The sequence below is a fragment of the Mus musculus genome, chromosome 14 (assembly GCF_000001635.26).
Source record: "Mus musculus strain C57BL/6J chromosome 14, GRCm38.p6 C57BL/6J".
Taxonomy (NCBI): domain Eukaryota; kingdom Metazoa; phylum Chordata; class Mammalia; order Rodentia; family Muridae; genus Mus; species Mus musculus.
The window spans coordinates 70,161,763-70,179,689 of NC_000080.6; the positions used below are offsets into that span (position 1 = coordinate 70,161,763).

Genomic DNA, 17,927 nt, shown 5'->3' on the forward strand with positions numbered 1-17,927 from the left:
GAGTCTCAGCCACCATTATCCAACTGTGTCACTTTGAGTCCACTCCCCCAGCTGTTTGAAGGGAGGATCATTAGATGCTTGGACCACTTAACAAATCTATCATTTTTTGAACTTACTCTCCAAAATGCAGGAAGAAATAGAACGCAGTAGTGCCAAAGGGATGTGTGGGTCAGAGAGAAGGTGAACTCACCACTAGCTGGCTGATGGTGAGGATGAGGGAACTAGGGCCTACCCAGCCTGCCCCCACTTCACTCCTTGTGGCTCATACAGGTTTGCTGCAGGTGTGGATATAACCATATCAAGAAGCCAACTCACCCTTTCCAACCTGTCACTGCTTCGAGTGACTAAGCATCCCCAGAGATTCCAGGTGACGTTCCTATCACAGCTGACCTCAGTGCAGGTTTCCCAGCAGCCACTGCTCTAAGCTGACCATTGTCTTTGGCAGTCACTCAGCTCTCAACACAGCATCAGTCCTAGTTCAGAGGGCCGCAGCTTTGAATACACAGAGCAGCCCCTTGTGTGTTCCGGGACAGCCTTAACAGCTAATGTGTCTATGATGCCAGCCCCAGGGCAGCTACTTCCACATTATCTACAGGAAAGTGTGGGAGTGGGGTGGAGGGGGTGTTTAATCCTTCTGTCTGCCCACTATGCAGAAGCCCAACTTCCAGGGAATTCTTCCTGTGAGCCGTTTCCCTGCAGTGGGATCGCTGAACACTAGATGACACCAAAGAGACTACCTGTTTTCTAACCAGCAGCTCAGACCGACTCCCCAGCCAGCCACCAGCCAGCCAGCCTTGATCTTTTCTATAAAAATACAAACACATCTTCAGGCAGGCATCCAGGCAAAAGGTGAGATGATTACATCAAGGTATAAATTATATTCACAGGTGTCTAAGAAGGCAAAACAGTCTCTGCCAAGATTACTTTCCCAAATCCAGGTAGCAAAGGCTGCCATCAAGATTCCACCCTCCAAAGCTAGCTTTGATCCCTGGTGAAAGGTTCACATGCGTCCCCTGCCCTGTGACACACACCGCCACCTGAAGATGTTCTGAAATACCTTCTGAAGTTGGACCTAAGGGTGGCTGATAAGTCGCCAGAAATTAAGGGCTTGCAGAGGAATACCATTCCCTACCTCCTCTCTGCTCAAATGCACCTCACACAGGGCAGGTTGTTGATCGCCAGACACACACCTGTTATATTTCCCCCTTGTCAATGAAGTCAGCAGATCAAAGCGTGCAAGTATGAGCACACCAGCTGGGCTGAGACCCAGCTCTTGGTGGGTGGTGGGTAGTACCTTGAAGTGAATACTCTGTTGGACTGTCTCAGTCCAACATACACAAACACCTGACTAGGACCGCTAATGGGCCAGTCTGATGGCTTCACTGGCAGAAAACACTTTGGCACACAATCTTGGTAGCCATTAGAGCAGCATCCTCAGAACCCATGGTAGGAGGAGAAAACCAACTCCCCAAAGATGTTTTGTTTGTTCGTTCGTTTGTTTGTTTGTTTGTTTTTCCAACAGGGTTTCTCTGGGTAGTCCTGGCTGTCCTGGAACTCGATCTGTAGACCAGTCCTTCCTGAGCAAGGCCATCCTACAGCTCTGGTCCAAGGTTATCTTTGGTTGATGGATCATTGTTCCCAATGGAGCAAGCAGCCTGAGGGATCAAGTTCCTCCACCCATGCACACACCATTGCTGGATCCCCCTTCTTGACTGCTCTGCTCATCTGTGTATACTGCTGGTCAGTGAGATTAGTAGCATCCAATTGAGCGTGGGTCAAGACCCAGTCCAGCTCTGCCCACAGCTTAGTTTATGGAGGGTTTGGCTGTCTTGCCAGGAAGCTCTTCCCTGGTCCTCCATTTCTGTGTCTCTCTGAGCTTCAGAGAAGAAACCCCCTCCCTCCAAAAATGAGCAACCTTTTTTTTAAAGGAGCACCTTTACAAAAGAGTAAAAGAAGCGTAGAGCCCCAACTTAAAGAAGTGACTGACTTGGGCTGGAGAGATGGCTCAGCGGTTAAGAGCACTGACTGCTCTTCCCAAGGTTCTGAGTTCAATTCCCAGCAACCACATGGTGGCTCACAACCATCTGTACCGAGATCTGATGCCATCTTCTGGAGTGTCTGAAGATAGCAACATTGTATTCATACATATAAACAAACAAATCTGAAGAGGAGGAGGAGGAGGAGGAGGAGGAGGAGGAGGAGGAGGAGGAGGAGGAGGGGAGGGGAGGAAGAGGAAGAAGAAGAAGAAGAAGCAAAAGAAGAAGCATCGAGTGACTGAATGTGGTGAGGCATAGCCCCAGCATGCAGAAGGCTGAGAGGCAGAATTTTAAGTTTGAGGTAGCTGGCATACTGTCTCAAGGAATGAAAAAGAAAAATAAGAAACAGGCCTCTGCAATGAGGTGCATAGTAGGTGGGACTTAAGGGACTTTTCTCCCAGGAAAAGGGAAAGAAGGAAGAAAATACACTACTTAATTTTATCCACGTGTATATAGAGTTCATATGTTAGAAACTTCACACCATGAATATCATTTACCTCAGGCCCACCATTCCCTTCTAGATGCTTCTATCCATGCCCAACCCCATACGCTTTCGTGTCAAACATGGCAGCCACTGTAGACCGTAATACAGAACCTGGCCTGCAGGAGGAAGGCCAGAGAGAGTGGAACTGTCCTTAGCACTAGCAACCTGACATTAGTCCCAACCCTTGGCCTCACCCAGCAAGGACAAAGGGGACTCCCCAACCTTAGTTCATGTAAGATCATCTATCACCTGCTATCACCCCTTCCCTGCTTGCTCTCAGTATAATCATGTCTGCAGAGTCTGAGAGTGCAGACAGGCCGAGCACCTTGAGGCTCAGGCTCGAGAGTTGAGAGTTCCAGGCATAGAGTAGCGCTGGCGGGCATGCTTCTCGCAGTACAACTCATTGCCCACCCAGAAGTGGCCGCGCATCTTCAGGTTCAGCCCACAGTCTGCGCAAGTGTAGCAGCCAGGGTGTCGGTACCTCCCCTCCTGGATGCGGACCGCCTGGTTCCTGCAGGAAGGGGACAGAGACAGGACAGTTAGGAGGACCTGGGCATGAGGCCACCATTACCAGGAAACCTGCTCCTCTTGACAGTCAGAACCTCAGACACATAGATCTCAGGGCACTTGGCTCCCAAAAGCCTCTCTCTCAGGAATTTCATTTTACCAACCCCAACAAAGGATCAACATTCATATGCACAAACCCCTGACTGGGACTTCTAATGGGCCAGTCTGATGATCCCACTGGCTAAAACCAGTTTGCCACACAAGCTTGACAACCTGAGTACCATCCTCAGAACCCATGGTAGGAGGAGAAAACCAACTCCCCAGAGCTGTTTTGTTTGTTTGTTTGTTGTTTTTCAGACAGGGTTTCTCTGTGTAGCCCTGGCTGTCCTGGGACTCACTCTGTAGACCAGGCTGGCCTCGAACTCAGAAATCTGCCTGCGTGTGCTATCACCACCGGACTTTGTCTTCTGGTCTTCACATGAGTGCCTGCCATGGTTACTTCCACACTCATACATACACTGATACTTATTTGTTTAATTAAAAGTAACACTGTTACACCCTAAGCCGGGCAAGCTCCCACAGGCCTACGATCACAGCATTAGGGAGGCAAGCGTATATAGTGTTGAGGCAGACCCTGTCTCACACACTGACGAAGATTCCTCATGTCTCCTGGGCTGTGGCTCTCAGAGAGTGGCCCTCGATACAGAACTTAGAGCGTCAGCATTTCAAGGCAGTGCAATCAGAACTGATAACCCGGGGTTAGTTGTGTGTTCTGTGCATTACAAGCCCTCCAGGGACAGGGATGCAGCCTCCTGGGAAAGCCACTAGTATATATCAGCGTTCCACCTACATTCTTCAGAGTACCAGACACTATCCTGTCCCACCAATGAGAAAGTAGCAGCCACAAAAGGTCAAGGCGTTGCCCAAAGTCACGTGACTTTCAGTGTTGGCAGTTAGGGAGAGATGTGAGCAATTTTTTTTTAACCAGAGAGAAGGGCTGCATTATAATGTCACCCATTGAGAAATGAGCCTAGGATAGGGAAAAAAGAGCAGGCTTTTCTAAGAGGAGGGAGGTGCGTCATCTGGGTACAGAGGCTTGGGGAGCAGGTACGAAAACCCAAAAGTGCTAGCATTTTTTTTTCATTCCCTTGCAGGGAGGAGGGTGAGCAGGAAGCAGCCAAGCCTTCATTTTTGAACTGGATGCCATTTGGCCATGCTGCCCTCTAGGGTCCCTGACTGATGGCCCAGCTTTGCCTGGAAGCCCCAGGTATGCTCGGCACCCAGCCCCCCCAATACTCACGAGATGTTGACGCTGCATTTCTCACAGGTGTGGAGCTTGGGTGGAGTGGCCAAGGCCCTGGAGGTGGGCAAGGAAGCCTGGGAGCTCAGCGAGCTGGGCACAAAGGCAGGTGTGCCACCTGGGACGGGTAGGAGACAGAGTCCATGAGAGCTGCCTGTCCACCACAGAGGTATCCAGCTATACACAATGGCATTTTATGACATTCCTCCGTTCCTCCCCAGGACACGCCCGCTCTTGTGGCCAAAGGCCCACTTTTACATGGGCCTCTAGAGTGCCAGTGGGGATGCCACTTAGTAAAGGAGAAGAGGCAGAGCCTTGGCAAAGGCTGATGAAGAACCTTATCCTTCCAAAGCAACCTGGGAACGTCTGTGCCTAGTGTTTGCCAGAGACAAGTAGGTGTTGTCTCTCCATGGGCCAGTCATGATGATGTAAACAGACAATACTAGGTCATAAGACCATCACAGTGTCTTTGTTCGGCCCTTTCAAAGGACATTTATATACATCATTGCATCTGAGCCAGCGAGAACACTAAGATGAAGCACAAAAGCACTGGGCAGCCATTGTCCAAGCTTCAGCTGAGATTCTGTGGCACCCAAGAAGTGACCTTACGTTTGTACTCTTCTCCCCCCACCGACCCACTACCAATCTCCCTGGGACCCCTCCCATAGAGACCTCAGAGTCAGGATGGGCAGGCTTTGTTCGGAAAACCTTTTTATTTAGCCCCGTGTTCCCGCAAACAGCCTTGTGATCACTACACAGAGTTGTAACCAGCTGCCGGGGACCGGCTATTCTGCAGCTCCAAGCCCTATTCTGCCAGCATCATCCTCTCTGTGGACAAGACAGGGTTCTTGTCTGCTGCTACAAAGGGTTCATGACTTCCTGGAGGGATAGCATGCATCCCACTGCTGTATGCACACCTGTGGGAACTTCTTAGAGCCATATCTCCAATCCTCGGGGGTCGAGGTCGGGTATACTCTACATATCTGTTCCACTGGATAAACACACCGGTGTATTTCCAATGAGTAAACAGGCAACTGACTGTACTCTGTTGTTTGCAGAGCTACCTCGCCTGGCATGACAGTCTGTGGCATAGTGTTCTTTGTTCTGGCTTCCAAGGCCCCTGCCTCAGCACAGCTAGTTCCCCCGGACACCCTCCCCTGCTACCAGGCCAATCCAGTGTCTAGTGAACATAACCCAACGCTCTGATTGCTGGCCTCCACATTCCATAGTACTCCTGCCAGGCCACTGTCTGAAAGCTGATGGAGTCTAGGATCTTGTTTCAGGGCCAAATCAAATCCCTCTTTTTCCAAGAAGCCCTCCCTGGAGACCCAACCCAGAGTCCCTGCTTTGACCACTCCCTTGTTTTCCTGGTTCTGACTAGTACCACCCACCACTTTCTGAGGGTACCCAGTAACCCCAACCAGAACGTAAGCTTCTTACTTACTGGTGTCTGACATATGCCCCCTAATGCCTAGTTCTGCCATGGATCCTTAAGCTACTTCCTTAGTCTGTTTGGCCTCATTCCAGAGAGTCCAAGGAGCCTTACTTCATCCAGAGCCTAGAGGCCTCACCTCTCTCCTCAGCCTCCAAGGCTTCCTGTAAGAGTCGAAAAGAGCTGGACTGCCTTGGGGCGGCCCGTCCCTGGCGGTTCTCCTGCAGCATCTTGAACACCTCTGAGTCTTCCTCCAGATCCAAACTGCTGTGGAAGAGTAGAAGAGACAACTAGGAATAAGGACCCTGCAATGATGTTGGGACACACCCCGGTGCAGACAAATATGAGAGGATTAAGGGGCGGAGACTCGCATCCCTCTCTAGGAATCCAGTCCCGTCCAGACCCTCCAGGAGCTCACCCAACTCTGCAAGACCTGCTAGTACCTGAACCTAGGGCTGGAGGGCCGTCCTGGGGAATGGAGCAGCACCCTCACTGCGGAGTCGCTTGGGCTGCTGTGGCCGGCCTGTGGGAGGAGAACGGCAGGGAGGAGTCAGTCCACCCACCCCCACCCTGGTGGCCAGCTTGTTCTGTGTGCTTTACAAGATGCTGTTCTCAAAATCGACGCAAGGGGGCGCCTAGCCTCCAACAACCCACTGGTATCGGGTACCCTGTGCCCTGCCCTCATAGCCAAGGCACCAAGGATGAGATCCCATAAGGGAAGAGACGCCCATTGCCGGATAAAGAGATGTTTAAGTTACACTTGGGAATCCCACAAGGAGCAAAACGAGGACGTCGGGTGGGCACGCCACACAGACACCCTTTAGATATATCGATATATTCCACAATATAGTAGATCATGCTACTTGTGTAGAGATGTGGCCAGCCTCCTACTCCACAGAAGAAACAGAAATGCAAGCATGCCTGGAAGCCAATCATCTTGCAACAAGGGCATGGAAGTACAAATGTGTAAAGAATGTACTCCAGGTGCAGACGGGAAACAAGCTTCTAGACTCAACAGTGAAGAAGAAAATTGAGTTTCGGGCCGGAGAGATGGCTCAGCGGTTAAGAGCACTCACTGACTGCTCTTCCAGAGGTCCTGAGTTCAAATCCTAGCAACCACATGGTGGCTCACCAACCATATGTAATGAGATCGAATGCCCTCTTCTGGTGTGCCTGAAGACAGCTTCAGTGTACTTACATATAATAAATAAATAAATCTTTGAGAGACAGAGAGAGAGAGAGAGAGAGAGAGAGAGAGAGAGAGAGAGAGAACTGGGTTTCAATGTCCCCCAGCAAATGCATGAATCAATATTTGCAGAGTGTAGCTGCTCATACACTTAGGAGTTGGTGGTCGGGCTGGGCAGGTGAGCCCAGACTTACAGGGCAGTAAGAAAGGCCAGCCCAGGGGGCTGGAATAATGGCTCAGCGGTTAAGAGCACTGACTGCTCTTCCAAAGGTCCTGAGTTCAATTCCCAGCAACCACATGGTGGCTCACAACCATCCATAACAATATCTGACTCCATCTCCTGGAGTGTCTAAAGACAGCTACAGTGTAACTTATATATAATAAATAAATAAATCTTAAAAAAAAAAAAAGAAAGAAAGGCCAGCCCAGAGCCTGACCTGATCCTCTCTGTGCCCAGCCCCCCACCCTGGCCCCAGGAGGGCTTCACCCTTTCTACACTTATATTTTCATGGCCTTGTTGCAAAAATTCTGTAGCACAACAAGGTTGGGAAGCTAATCAGACCATATGTGTGCTTCTTTCCTGTGGTCTTGGGGCCTCTGAGATGCTAAGAGTGTGACTCAGGAGGGAAGTGTGGACCTCTTGACTCCTGCTGCCATCTGTGCAGCCTGAGGGGTGAGGAATTCTGTTTTTTTGTTTTTTTCCATGAATGCATCCTTAAGAGCCCAGAGGGTGCTTGAGGAGAAGCAGCTGGCTGAGGGAGAGGGATGAGAGTTCCCGAGGGACGACCGAGCCTGACTCTGAGGACCAGAGAGAGGGGAAGAGGATCCTGCTCTCCCCAGCAGCACTGGGACCAGCCAGGGCCTGCCTGTCACCTGACCCCAGCTCCTACTTTAGCAAACAGGTTTGTCAAAACACAAGCTCCTGGCCCAGTGGTAGCAGCAGCAGCAGCAGCAGCAGCAGCAGCAGCAGCACAGAATCCCAGCTTTCCAGCTCTCCAGGAGGCCAAGGCAGGCAGATCTCTGTGAGTTCAAGGCCAGCTTGATCTACAGAGCGAGTTCCAAGACAGTCAGAGCTACAAGGAGAAATCCTGCCTTGAAAAACAAACAAACAAAAAACAAAAACAAAAAAAAAAAAAAAACCCCACAAGTTCCTGTTCTTGAGTCCCCAATTCCTACTCTGCAGCAAGTCCAGGCTGGGGCCCCGGAGATCTGTGTTTATAATAAATTCCCTAGGAATCCGAATTTTCCCATAGACGTTCTCAGGGGCTGCTGCTGTTTGCTCAGATGGGACACTACAGGAAGACATGCCCTTGAGTACCCACCATCTGCTAGGCCAACAACGTAGAATTCCCAGAAGGGATGCACCCACCAACTGGGGGCCAAGTTCCTTTTCAGCTTGTCTACCTGTTGGGTCTTTCTCGGACCCATCTTCCCCCTCCTAGAACTTCAGACCACTGCACCTCATTCTCTAATCAACCCCCCTCCTCTAATCTCCCTCCACTGTTCAGCAAAACTCCCAGCTGAGCCTTCTCGGGCCACCCAACCTACTTGTCTTTCTCCCCTTCCAGAATGCCTCCTGCTTTTGTAATTAATCCCACACCGCTTCATACTTAATTGTTTCAAAATTGTTTGGCATGTTTGTCTTATCTCAACAGCCACATCTTAAATTCCTTAAAGATGGATCTGTGGCCACATCACCCATCCAGCTGGCCCTGGGGTAGGCACAAGGCCCAGCACCACAAATTGAACCCCTTCCTTCTCCAGACCCCCCTCCCCACTTCCTCTCTCCTACCACCCTCAAAGGCCCTGCTCATTGGAATGCAGAACCTTCCACCCCAAAAGGCCCTGCTCTTTGGAATGCAGAGCCAACCCAGAAGTAAGATTCCAGCAGCTGGGCCTTGTTCCCTTCACCAAAAGGCCGGACATACCCCCAGCCACTCTGCCCCAGCGGCTGATGGCCAGAACTGTTGTCATCTGCCCCGCCCCAGTCCTTGGGGGAGGAGAAATACCACCTGGGGGTTAAGCTGTCAGCAGTGGCCGGAGGGACTGTGGGGGAGGAGGCCAGCAGAGGAAGGAGGAGACAGAAAACAGGCCAAGGGCAGCGTGAGGCAGAACCACACGGTCCCTCAGAGTCTCTCTGGGCTGCATGGAAGGAGATCAAGGCTGCTGGGGTGGGGAGAGGGGTGGGGGTGGGAGTTGGGGGCTTGGAACCAGGGAAGAATGTCTTTGAGAGATGCAGCCAGCACTGGAGAGGGAGTCACCCCAACAACAGCAGCAAAACTATTTCAGCCACAGCCCAAAAGAAACACTGAGAAGGGAGAAAGCCAGAGACACGGAGGGGGCCAGAGCGACAGGAGAGAGGACGACTGCAAGTGGCCTCAGTGTTAGCTAGCTTCTCTGGCTGGCTCAGGGGTATAACGGACCTGTCACTAGGGGATGGTCAGGTACTGCCAGAGGGCAGCTAGTGGCTCGGGAGGCAGGTCTCTCATCTCCTTCCCTTAGAAAGCCTCACCTGTTGGCTGGTGGGGTGGCCAGGGTAGGTCAAGTGGTGAGCAGCAGCAAGGCCTGGAGAGTGTGTCAGACTCTGGAAACTGAAATGAGCAGGGGAATGGGGAACAATGTGGTGCAGTGCCTACCCAGCCTGCCCCAGGGAGGAGGGAGCCCAGGGTCCCCTACACAGAACTACTGAGACTCCGAGGGGCCAGGCTCAAACTTGGTGGCCCACTTGGCCAGGGTACTCAGCCATGCTCACCTACAGCCAATCATATCCTCTTTAGAAAGGGCAACTGGGCTGGTAGGGGGTGGGGTGGAGAAGGGGCTGCAAGGCCTGGGGCTGAGAGAGACTGGGCTGAAGCAGGCAGACCTCTGGGAAGACTGGCTGTCACGGTGTGTCCTCAGGGAGCCCTGTGGAGAAAGGGGCCAAGAAAGAGTTGGCATGACCCTGCTGGCTGCACCCTTGAGGGTACTTGGAGGGCGCTGTAGCTCATGACTGGAAGGCCCAGCTTACCTGGAATCTGGTTGCCAGCACTTCCAAGGAGCCCTCCCCATTGGTCTGCCCAGGAGAGGCTGTTTGGGACCTGAGGGACAAGAGAGAAGAAAGAGATGGTCTGTCACGGGATCCTAGACTTCACCCTACCTGAATACTGTTCCTAGGCCCGGGCCTTCAGACCAGCCAAGTCTCCAAGACACTTGGCCATTGAACTTTTAACTTTGTTAAGTTCAAAACAAATGACTCCCATAAAACCACCATTCCTCTCAGGTTCAGCACTATAGCAGAAAGGACAGAGTTTCAGCAGAATGCTTGATAAATTCAGTTTATCAGACGTTCCTCACGTGACCCACATCCCTCCTTTCTTTCATTTCATCTAGACTGCCACAGAAACAGCAACTGCCTTCCATCAATTCTGAGGAACATGACTAATTCCATGTAAATAACCCCTTTTGTGTTTTAAACTGTGGAGAAACCAAAGCCTTAAGAAAGAAAATGAGGGGCTGGAGAGATGGCTCAGTGGTTAAGAACACTGATTGCTCTTCCAGAGGTCCTGAGTTCAATCTCCAGCAACCACATGGTGGCTCACAACCATCTGTAATGGGATCTGATGCCCTCTTCTGGTGTGTCTGAAGACAGTGACAGTGTACACTCATATATAAAATAAATAAATCTTAAAAAAAAAAAAAAAAAAAAAAAAAAGAGCCGGGCAGTGGTGGTGCACGCCTTTAATCCCAGCACTTAGGAGGCAGAGGCAGGTGGATCTCTGAGTTTGAGGCCAGCCTGGTCTACAAAGTGAGTTCCAGGACAGCCAAGGCTACACAGAGAAACCCTGTCTCGGAAAAGAAAAGAAAGAGAGAGAGAGAGAGAGAGAGAGAGAGAGAGACAGAGAGAGAGACAGAGAGACAGAGAGAGACAGAGAGAGACAGAGAGAGAAAGAAAGAAAATGAGGGAGGGAGTAACCAGGAGGTGGGGGCAATGAGCAGGATGTAAAGTGAATCGGTAAAAATAAAAGCATAATAAATAATAAAAATAAAATAAAAGTAAAGAAAATGAGTTGTCCCAAGCCCCAAAGCCATTGTTGGCTGAGCCAAATACCTACTTTTCCTCACTTATAGGCTTGTCCCTATCAGTTGCTCTAAGGATGGACACAGTATCTTCGGGGAAAGTCACTCGGAATTCCTTTCCCAGACTTCCCCAGCAAAACAAGGGGGCAGAGCCAGGCTTCCCTCCCTTCTAAACTAGCAGATGGACTCTGGAGATTGAAGCTCCAAGAAGGCCCAGCACCTGACCCAAGTGGACCCTCTCTGACACTCCTCCCGGGAGAGCTGACAGGAGTCTAGAGTGGCAGACCATTGGAGGTGAGAGGTGACAGAGTGGAGAGCACCCCCAAAGCCACCTCCTGCTCACCATTATACTACATTCCTGGGGCCTCTGGTCACCTCTCTAGAGTGCTGGCAGGAGCCTTTGCCTTCCTAGACTGAGGTAGTGGTACAGGGTCAGGGTAAGGGGGTTCCTGCCTCAGAGCTGCTGAGGTTCCTCTGAATGGTTCCTGGGAAAGTGGGAGGAAAATTGAGGAGGGTCTTGGCAGAAGAACCAAGACACCCAGAGCCTTGGCTTGCCTGGTGTGGAGCTGGCCAGGCCCCCATTCCCCAGTGGCCAGTTTCCTCCAGGAAAGATCTAACAGCAAGCAAAGGTATCATCAGGTCTTCCCCTGATTGCCACCTCCTGTGGATTTTGGTCCCATTCCCAGATGCCATGAGGCCCCCTCCGCCCTCCTCCTCTTCTAGGTCTCTCTCTCTTACAAACACTCAGGGACAGAGTGGAATGAAGAGGGCTGGTACCATGGCAGCCTGCCTCTGCAGTCTTACCTACTAGCAGGGCCCTCAGGGGAGGAGGGTTGCAGACATGAGGCCAGAAAAAAAGCCAGGCAGTGGGACAGAGGGAGAGAGAGAGAGAGAGAGAGAGAGAGAGAGAGAGAGAGATCAACACCTTTGCTGGCTTGCTCAGAGAGCCTTTGGACCAAGGGATCTCCCAGCATTCTTGAACTCTGACTCACTGTGATGTTCTACCTGCCCCTCCCCTCAACACACAACACTCCTTATGAGTGTAGGGACCCACGTTCAATGGCAAAGCCCAAAACAGTGAGAAGAAGGGACAATGAGCTTTGTTCAGTTGTGAGTTCCTAATCCCCATCTCTACCTGGATCTACCAAAAAAAAAAAAAAAAAAAAAAAAAAAAAGCCATCTCTCAAATACAATGGTACTAGAAACCCAGGCTAGGGTACACCATGCCCAGAACTTGCCTCTCTTCAACCACTCCATGCCCACACCCTGTACCATTCTCATGGCTGGGAACCAGTCAAACCTGGGCTTCCAGGTAGCCGGTGCCAGCTTGCCCCACCTCGCCTATGGCTGCATGCCCAGCCCGGTGCCCACCTATGCCCATATGGTCACTGGGATATCTTCCATGTCCCTACCATAGTCCCAGAGCTCAGGACATGCCAGAGGAGCCTGGGAAGGCTGGGATGGGACTGCACTGGGGCTGTAGGCAGGGTTGAGGGTGGCTGCCTGGCTGGCATTGGGCAAGTGCAGAAAAGGGAAAGGTGGCAAGACCTGCCAGTGGAGATAGAAGACCTACCGGTCCAGCTGCAGTCTTAGGGGTGAGGCGCTCTGTCGGATCTTGCTTTGGGCCTCCGCGTGTAGCATGTTCTCTGCACTCTGTCCATTGATGGCCACAATGATGTCGCCAGGCCGGAGATCAGCTGCTTCAGCCTTGCCCCGCTCTGTGACCTAAAGAGATGAGAAGCCAGATGCTGGCTGCTGAATACCCACCCTGAATAGGAGTATATTTGAGGAGACTGGAGCAGAAGGGTCCTCAAGGTTTCCTCTGCTGCCCAGGAAATGCAGAAACAAGACAGTACACCTCTACCACCTTTTTCTCTGTCTTTCCTGGTCTTGCCAGCTTCTCAGCTAATCCCTTACAGGCTTGAGTGGCAACCTCCCCCCAAATCCCCCATACACTGGCATTCAAACATGGGCCTCCCAAGGAATGTGATGGCAGAATGTCAGGAACTGAGCTTGGGAATACTTCTGGATAGAGAACCCTGCCCGTGCAAATCATACCTTGCAGGTGGCTGCCTAAACACCACCCTTGCCCTGAGTGCTCTCCAGCCAGGACCTGGGCCCGAGCCTGGGTGAAAAAGAAACTAGCAAGCTCCCAAGAGCAAGCAGAAGCACCTGCCCTGTGTAACTACCCTAAATGGCTGCCGGCAGGTGTGAGGGTTGAGACTTAGGGCAAAGGGCAGGCCCTGTCCTTGGTCCCCTTCCTTTCATCTTCTAATGGCCCTCCTAAAGGAGCCCTCACATACTCATGCCACAAAGCACAACTGTTCCCCTGGCCAACATTGCCCCAGAAGACTCCAGGCTCCAGAACAAATTGGGGAAAGTACCCGTGGGGAACAAGACCCCCTTTCAGGGGGTAGCTAGCTCCTTATCTCCTAAAAACAGCCCTTACCTTGGTCACAATGATGGGTGTGTGGAAATCTCTGCCCCCGCTAATTCGGAAGCCCCAAGGTGCTGGTCCTGCCACATCCACAGTCAACGCCATGCCTGAGGAAGAGAAGACTGGGAGGTGGGGCCCACTTCCACAGTACACCCCAAAGCAAAGGGAGAAGACGGTGGCTGGTCTCAGAGCAGCCCAGCAGGGCCTGGGCCTGGCGGGTGGTGACAGAGGAAGTGACTAAGTCCCTCCCTCTTCTAAGAGTTTCACTTCCCCCCACCCTGGGAGGCCTTGAAGACTCTGAGTTCCCCCTTCTAGGGTCTTCAGACTAGTAGATCCCCTAAGACAGGCAGCAGTCCCACTGACAAGAGGTCAGACTTCCATACAAGTGCTTGGTGGAGAACTGTGGGAAGGAATTAGCAGGTGGTAGGAGTGAACGCACCCCGCACCCCTTCACTACCTGTTTCCTGTTCCCTAAACGAAGAGCACAAAATACTTTCTACACTCTGTATAGAGTATACAGGAGGACAGCAAGCCTCAGGATAGCCCCACCAGACAGCAAGAAGTTAGCAGAGGCTGGGGCTGGCAGGTGTCAGACTAAGGTCTTCAGAGGGGCTACCTGGCTCCCTGCCTGACCCCAACAGCTGGGTTCAGATGAACAAGAGGAAGCTTGCTACCTCCTCTAGGGGCCTGCTGCACCCTAGTGAGCAGCCTGAGAAAGGAGGCCAAGGCTCATCTGCCAAGGGAAGCACACCCACACCCACAGCCACCCTGGTACTGGCCAGCAGGGCAAGTTCATGATGCTGCCAGTTTGGCCACAAACTTCTCATCCACAGCCCCCGCTGACCCACAAGGGAGTGTCCTTGTGGACCAGGCCCTCCTAGGATTTCCTGAGCCTCTAGATCTGGAGCCAGGAGCCAACCCAGGCAGGAAGCTGCAATGCCAGCCTGGGCACCACCCAGCCCAGCACCCATCCTCAGGCTGTCCCTGGGGAGATATGGGTCAGCAAGTATGTCCAATATCTCAAGAACATCAAGGCCTGGGGGGAGGGGGAGGCTGTCCAGGCCAGCAGTCCGACTGTCTTGTCCCCCAGGCAACTGGCTTTGCCTTTCACCCAGGCCCAGCCACGGTGTCCCAGGCTGATCACAGAAAGACTGAAAACGCCCTGAGATTCTCAGACCTTTGAGCCGACCAGTGGACTCAGTGAACTGCCTAGCTGTCAGTCTGGCTGTCCCCAGTACCAGTTCTCAAGCTTGCTTCCCAACAAGTCCAAAATACCCCGGGGCGGAGGGGGTTGGGGGTGGGACTGGGACTGGGACTAGAGGACGAGTGTCTGGGTCAGGGGAGAACCCAAGCCAAGGGGTATCCAGGTCGAAGAGAAGTTTCAGGGAAAAGGGGCTTTGGGCCGAGGGTAGGGTCCGGTGAGGAGGAGATCGCCGAGGGCGGTGGCCCGCGGAGGGTGCAGGTGGGCGCGCGCTCACCTGGCTGCCGCTTGCCTGTCGGGCTGGGCGGTCAGGCCAGCCAGGAAAGGGAAGGAGGGAGGGAAGAACGGAGGGAGTAAGGACGAGGAGCCGCCGCCGTTCCACCGCAGCCGTCTGTCCGACTCTAGGGAGAGCTCGCCCGGGGCTCCCAGACCTGCCTCCGCCCATGTGATCCCGGGGCCGCCCCTGCCGCCGCCCCTGGCCCGGGAAGCCGCCTCCTCTGCGCTGCCGAGCCGGGGCGCCGCCACCTGGCCCGCGCCTTGTGGGGGAGCTGGAAGTGGGCGAGCGAGAAGAGCAGACCCTCCTGAAAACCGCCTCTAGACTGAGACCCTTCCGAGGTGTCCACATCCTCCGGACTGTCCCTAAGCACAGGGGGTCGGTTCAAATGACAAACCATCCCCACGGTGCGCAGTATACAGAGACTGCGTCCCACCCCACAATAGGAAAGGATCCCTCGATGTCGCGGTCCCCAGACCTCTGTCAGACAACCGCTGGCTTGATGGACCTGTCTGTGGTCCATCCGATTCTTCTGCCCACTCCTGGCTCCGATGTTGGAGCAGATACAGTCCCGATACCCACACATCTCAAGCCTGGGCCACACCTCCACCCTCCTATCTCTTCCCAGACAGATGCCCCTGGCTTTGTACTGCCAGCGCAGTGACTTAGCCCCAGATACCCCCGCAAGCCTGCCCTGAGCAGGGAGACATGCCCAGACCCAGAGGAGATAGAGAGCACTTGGCAGGGTCATCAGGCACCTCCTCTCCCACCATTCTGCCTGGCATGGGCCAGCTCTAAGCACTACGGAGGACCCTGTCTGCCCAATTCCTATGCCAGACTCCATGACTCAGGGCAACGGTGTGGAGGTGGGGAGAGCAGGTGTAGGCCCAGGAAGGAGGAGCCATCTGACCAGAGGGTCCCCCAGAGCTATACCTGGCAACTCTTGCCCTGGGGAGTTGAGAGCCCACGCAGCTGCCTCCTGCCTCTTCAGTTGCTCTTACAACTTGGCACAGCGTAGAGCACACCTGTGGACCCAGCTGTAACCTGCCTGCCTCGGGTGTGAGTCATTCTCTCCGAGTTCCCCAAGAGAATTGCCCTCGCCACCCTCACCATCCTCCTCACCTACGACGCGCATCGGTGTGGCTCAGAGTCTCTGCACTTCCCAGCCAGCCAGGTTGCCTCCCTGGCCCCACCTCCCACAGTCTCTCCTTGGGCAGGTAAATGGCTCTACCACAGACTAATTCCAGGGGCCTCCAAGAGGGGCCCCTTGTCTGCTGCACCTGCTCTCCCTCCGCAGCTAGTTTGGAAGCCTTTTATGTTTGTTTGGTTTGGTGCTGGGGATTGAAGACAGGGCCCCAGATCTGTACGTATTCTCCCTTTTAAGCTCTACCCTCAGTTCCCTGAAAACCTCTTGAGCAGCCCTCGGGTAGGGCAGGCACTGCCTGGGGTTCACACTGTCCGATCCTCGAGTGTCATGGCTTCCTTTAACTGTGTGTGTGGTGTTGCGTGGTGTGCTGTTTACTTTTTGTCGACTTGATACAAACTAGAGTTCTGTGGAAAGAGGGAATCTCACCTCACCGGGCAATTGCTTCCCTCAGACTGTCTTGTGGGCGTGGCTGTTGGGGGGAACATTTTCTTGATGGCTGATTGATGCGGGAGGGCCCAGCCCACTGTGGGCGGTTCCATCCCTTGGTAGGTGGTCCTGAGTGGTATAAGTAAAGCAGGCTGTGCAAGCCCTGAAGATCAAGCCCCATCGCTCCTGCTTGACTTCCTGCCTGGAGTCCCTTTGATGATGGACTGTGTTGTGGAACTGTAAAAACCCTTTTCTCCCCAAGTTGCTTTTGGTCATGTTCTATCCCAACAATAGAAACCCTGACTCTGACAGTGTTTTACCACAGCAACTGGGAAACAAAGCCAGGAAAAGCAGTTTCCACAGCTCTTTGGGGGCCTCGGTCCCCGCCCCCCCCTCCCGTCCCCCGTCCCCCGTCCCCCGTCCCCCAACCAGTAATGTTCATCTTACTCTCTTGTTAAACACCTGATTTCCCAGAGGAGAAGTTCAAGGATTACAAAGCAGAAAGGTTGAAGGATGTGGTAGGGAGGGGAGACAACAGAAAAGAATTCACCTCCATCTCATCCAATCAATGATTCAAACAATCTTAAGTGTTTATTGAGCACCTACTGTGTAACTAGTACAGTGCCATACTGTCCTCAGTGCCTCAGACAGGCTCTGTAAACACACAAAGGTTCGTCTGCAACTCTCCCTGCTCTGGACGGAGTATCCACAAATCCCATTGCAAAGTCAACTGACTAGCAGAAAGGACCTGTCCTGCTCTAAGTGATCCTGTGCCTGGTGCAAGTCACATCCTTCATCCAGCAGCCTCTGGATCTCTTCACCAGGTCGAGGTGCCAAAGTGGGCACCTCACAGACCTGCCTGGTGGCTGTGAGGGAGGTTCCAGAGCCTCATCAAAGAGGCTTGGATCTGTCCAGGAGTGGGGCGAAAATCTTTCAACCCTGAACTGTTTCATGAGGGCACCAAGGAATATAAAACACTAGGTTAAGGGATCAAAAGCAGGCCACCAGGGCCCTAGAGAGTCATTATTTCTAGGCAAGAATGGGCTGGACTTGTCAATCCAGAGCCAGGACAAGATGAGTCCTGGGTGTAGCGACGGAATGGAGAAGGGCACGGTGGCACGCAGGTCTCGTTCTGCAAGCAGCTGTTTAACCATCCTGGCTAGGGTCCAAGCCACACCCAGGCTCAAGAAACCAGCCAGGGCCAGGCCATTGCCCTGTGCACTTAGGCTTTCCCCAGTCCTGACAGATCTGGTGCATCACTCTTCCCGTCATCAACCCTGCCTCAGATAAGGGCACCTTAAGTGACAGGTCAAGGAGCCAAGAGTACCAGGAAAAATATAGAGGCAGTCCAACCCTAGTCCCTCCCCAAGTCCGACGTGATTCTCCTGCTCCAGGGGCCTCTGGACAGGGATTTCAGGGCACTTGGTAAGCAGGCGGTAGG

At 53.0% G+C, this 17,927-nt stretch overlaps 1 protein-coding gene across 5 annotated transcripts; it reads right to left on the bottom strand.

Moving 5' to 3' along the window:
* Positions 1-858: 858 nt before the first annotated feature.
* Positions 859-15,910, bottom strand: Pdlim2 (PDZ and LIM domain 2). 5 transcript variants are annotated; one of them, XM_030247710.1, is made up of 10 exons: positions 14,917-15,137; positions 13,451-13,545; positions 12,575-12,726; positions 9,953-10,022; positions 9,698-9,849; positions 9,458-9,536; positions 6,203-6,282; positions 5,899-6,023; positions 4,328-4,445; positions 859-3,031 (listed from the first exon to the last, which is right to left on the bottom strand). In XM_030247710.1, the coding sequence occupies exons 2-10, from the start codon at positions 13,541-13,543 to the stop codon at positions 2,854-2,856; spliced, it is 1,047 nt and encodes a 348-aa protein (XP_030103570.1). In that variant the 5' UTR covers positions 13,544-13,545; positions 14,917-15,137; the 3' UTR covers positions 859-2,853. The 5 variants fall into 5 exon arrangements, with proteins under 5 accessions (XP_030103570.1, XP_030103571.1, XP_006518846.1 ...); XM_030247711.1 differs by having other exon boundaries at positions 5,899-6,026; positions 9,809-9,849; positions 14,917-15,086; NM_145978.2 differs by lacking the exon at positions 14,917-15,137 and adding an exon at positions 15,847-15,910 and having other exon boundaries at positions 2,456-3,031; positions 5,899-6,026.
* Positions 15,911-17,927: the final 2,017 nt, after the last annotated feature.

What these genes read in the sequence shown, in the direction of transcription:
- Pdlim2 (NM_145978.2), bottom strand. Translation starts at nt 13,543, where the DNA reads ATGGCGTTGACTGTGGATGTGGCAGGACCAGCACCTTGGGGCTTCCGA. An exon ending in CCCTCCAGCCCTAGGTTCAG is followed by an intron (nt 6,027 to 6,202) that starts GTACTAGCAGGT and finishes ACTCTTCCACAG; the next exon opens with CAGTTTGGATCTGGAGGAAG. An exon ending in CTTGGAGGCTGAGGAGAGAG is followed by an intron (nt 4,446 to 5,898) that starts GTGAGGCCTCTA and finishes TACCCGTCCCAG; the next exon opens with GTGGCACACCTGCCTTTGTG.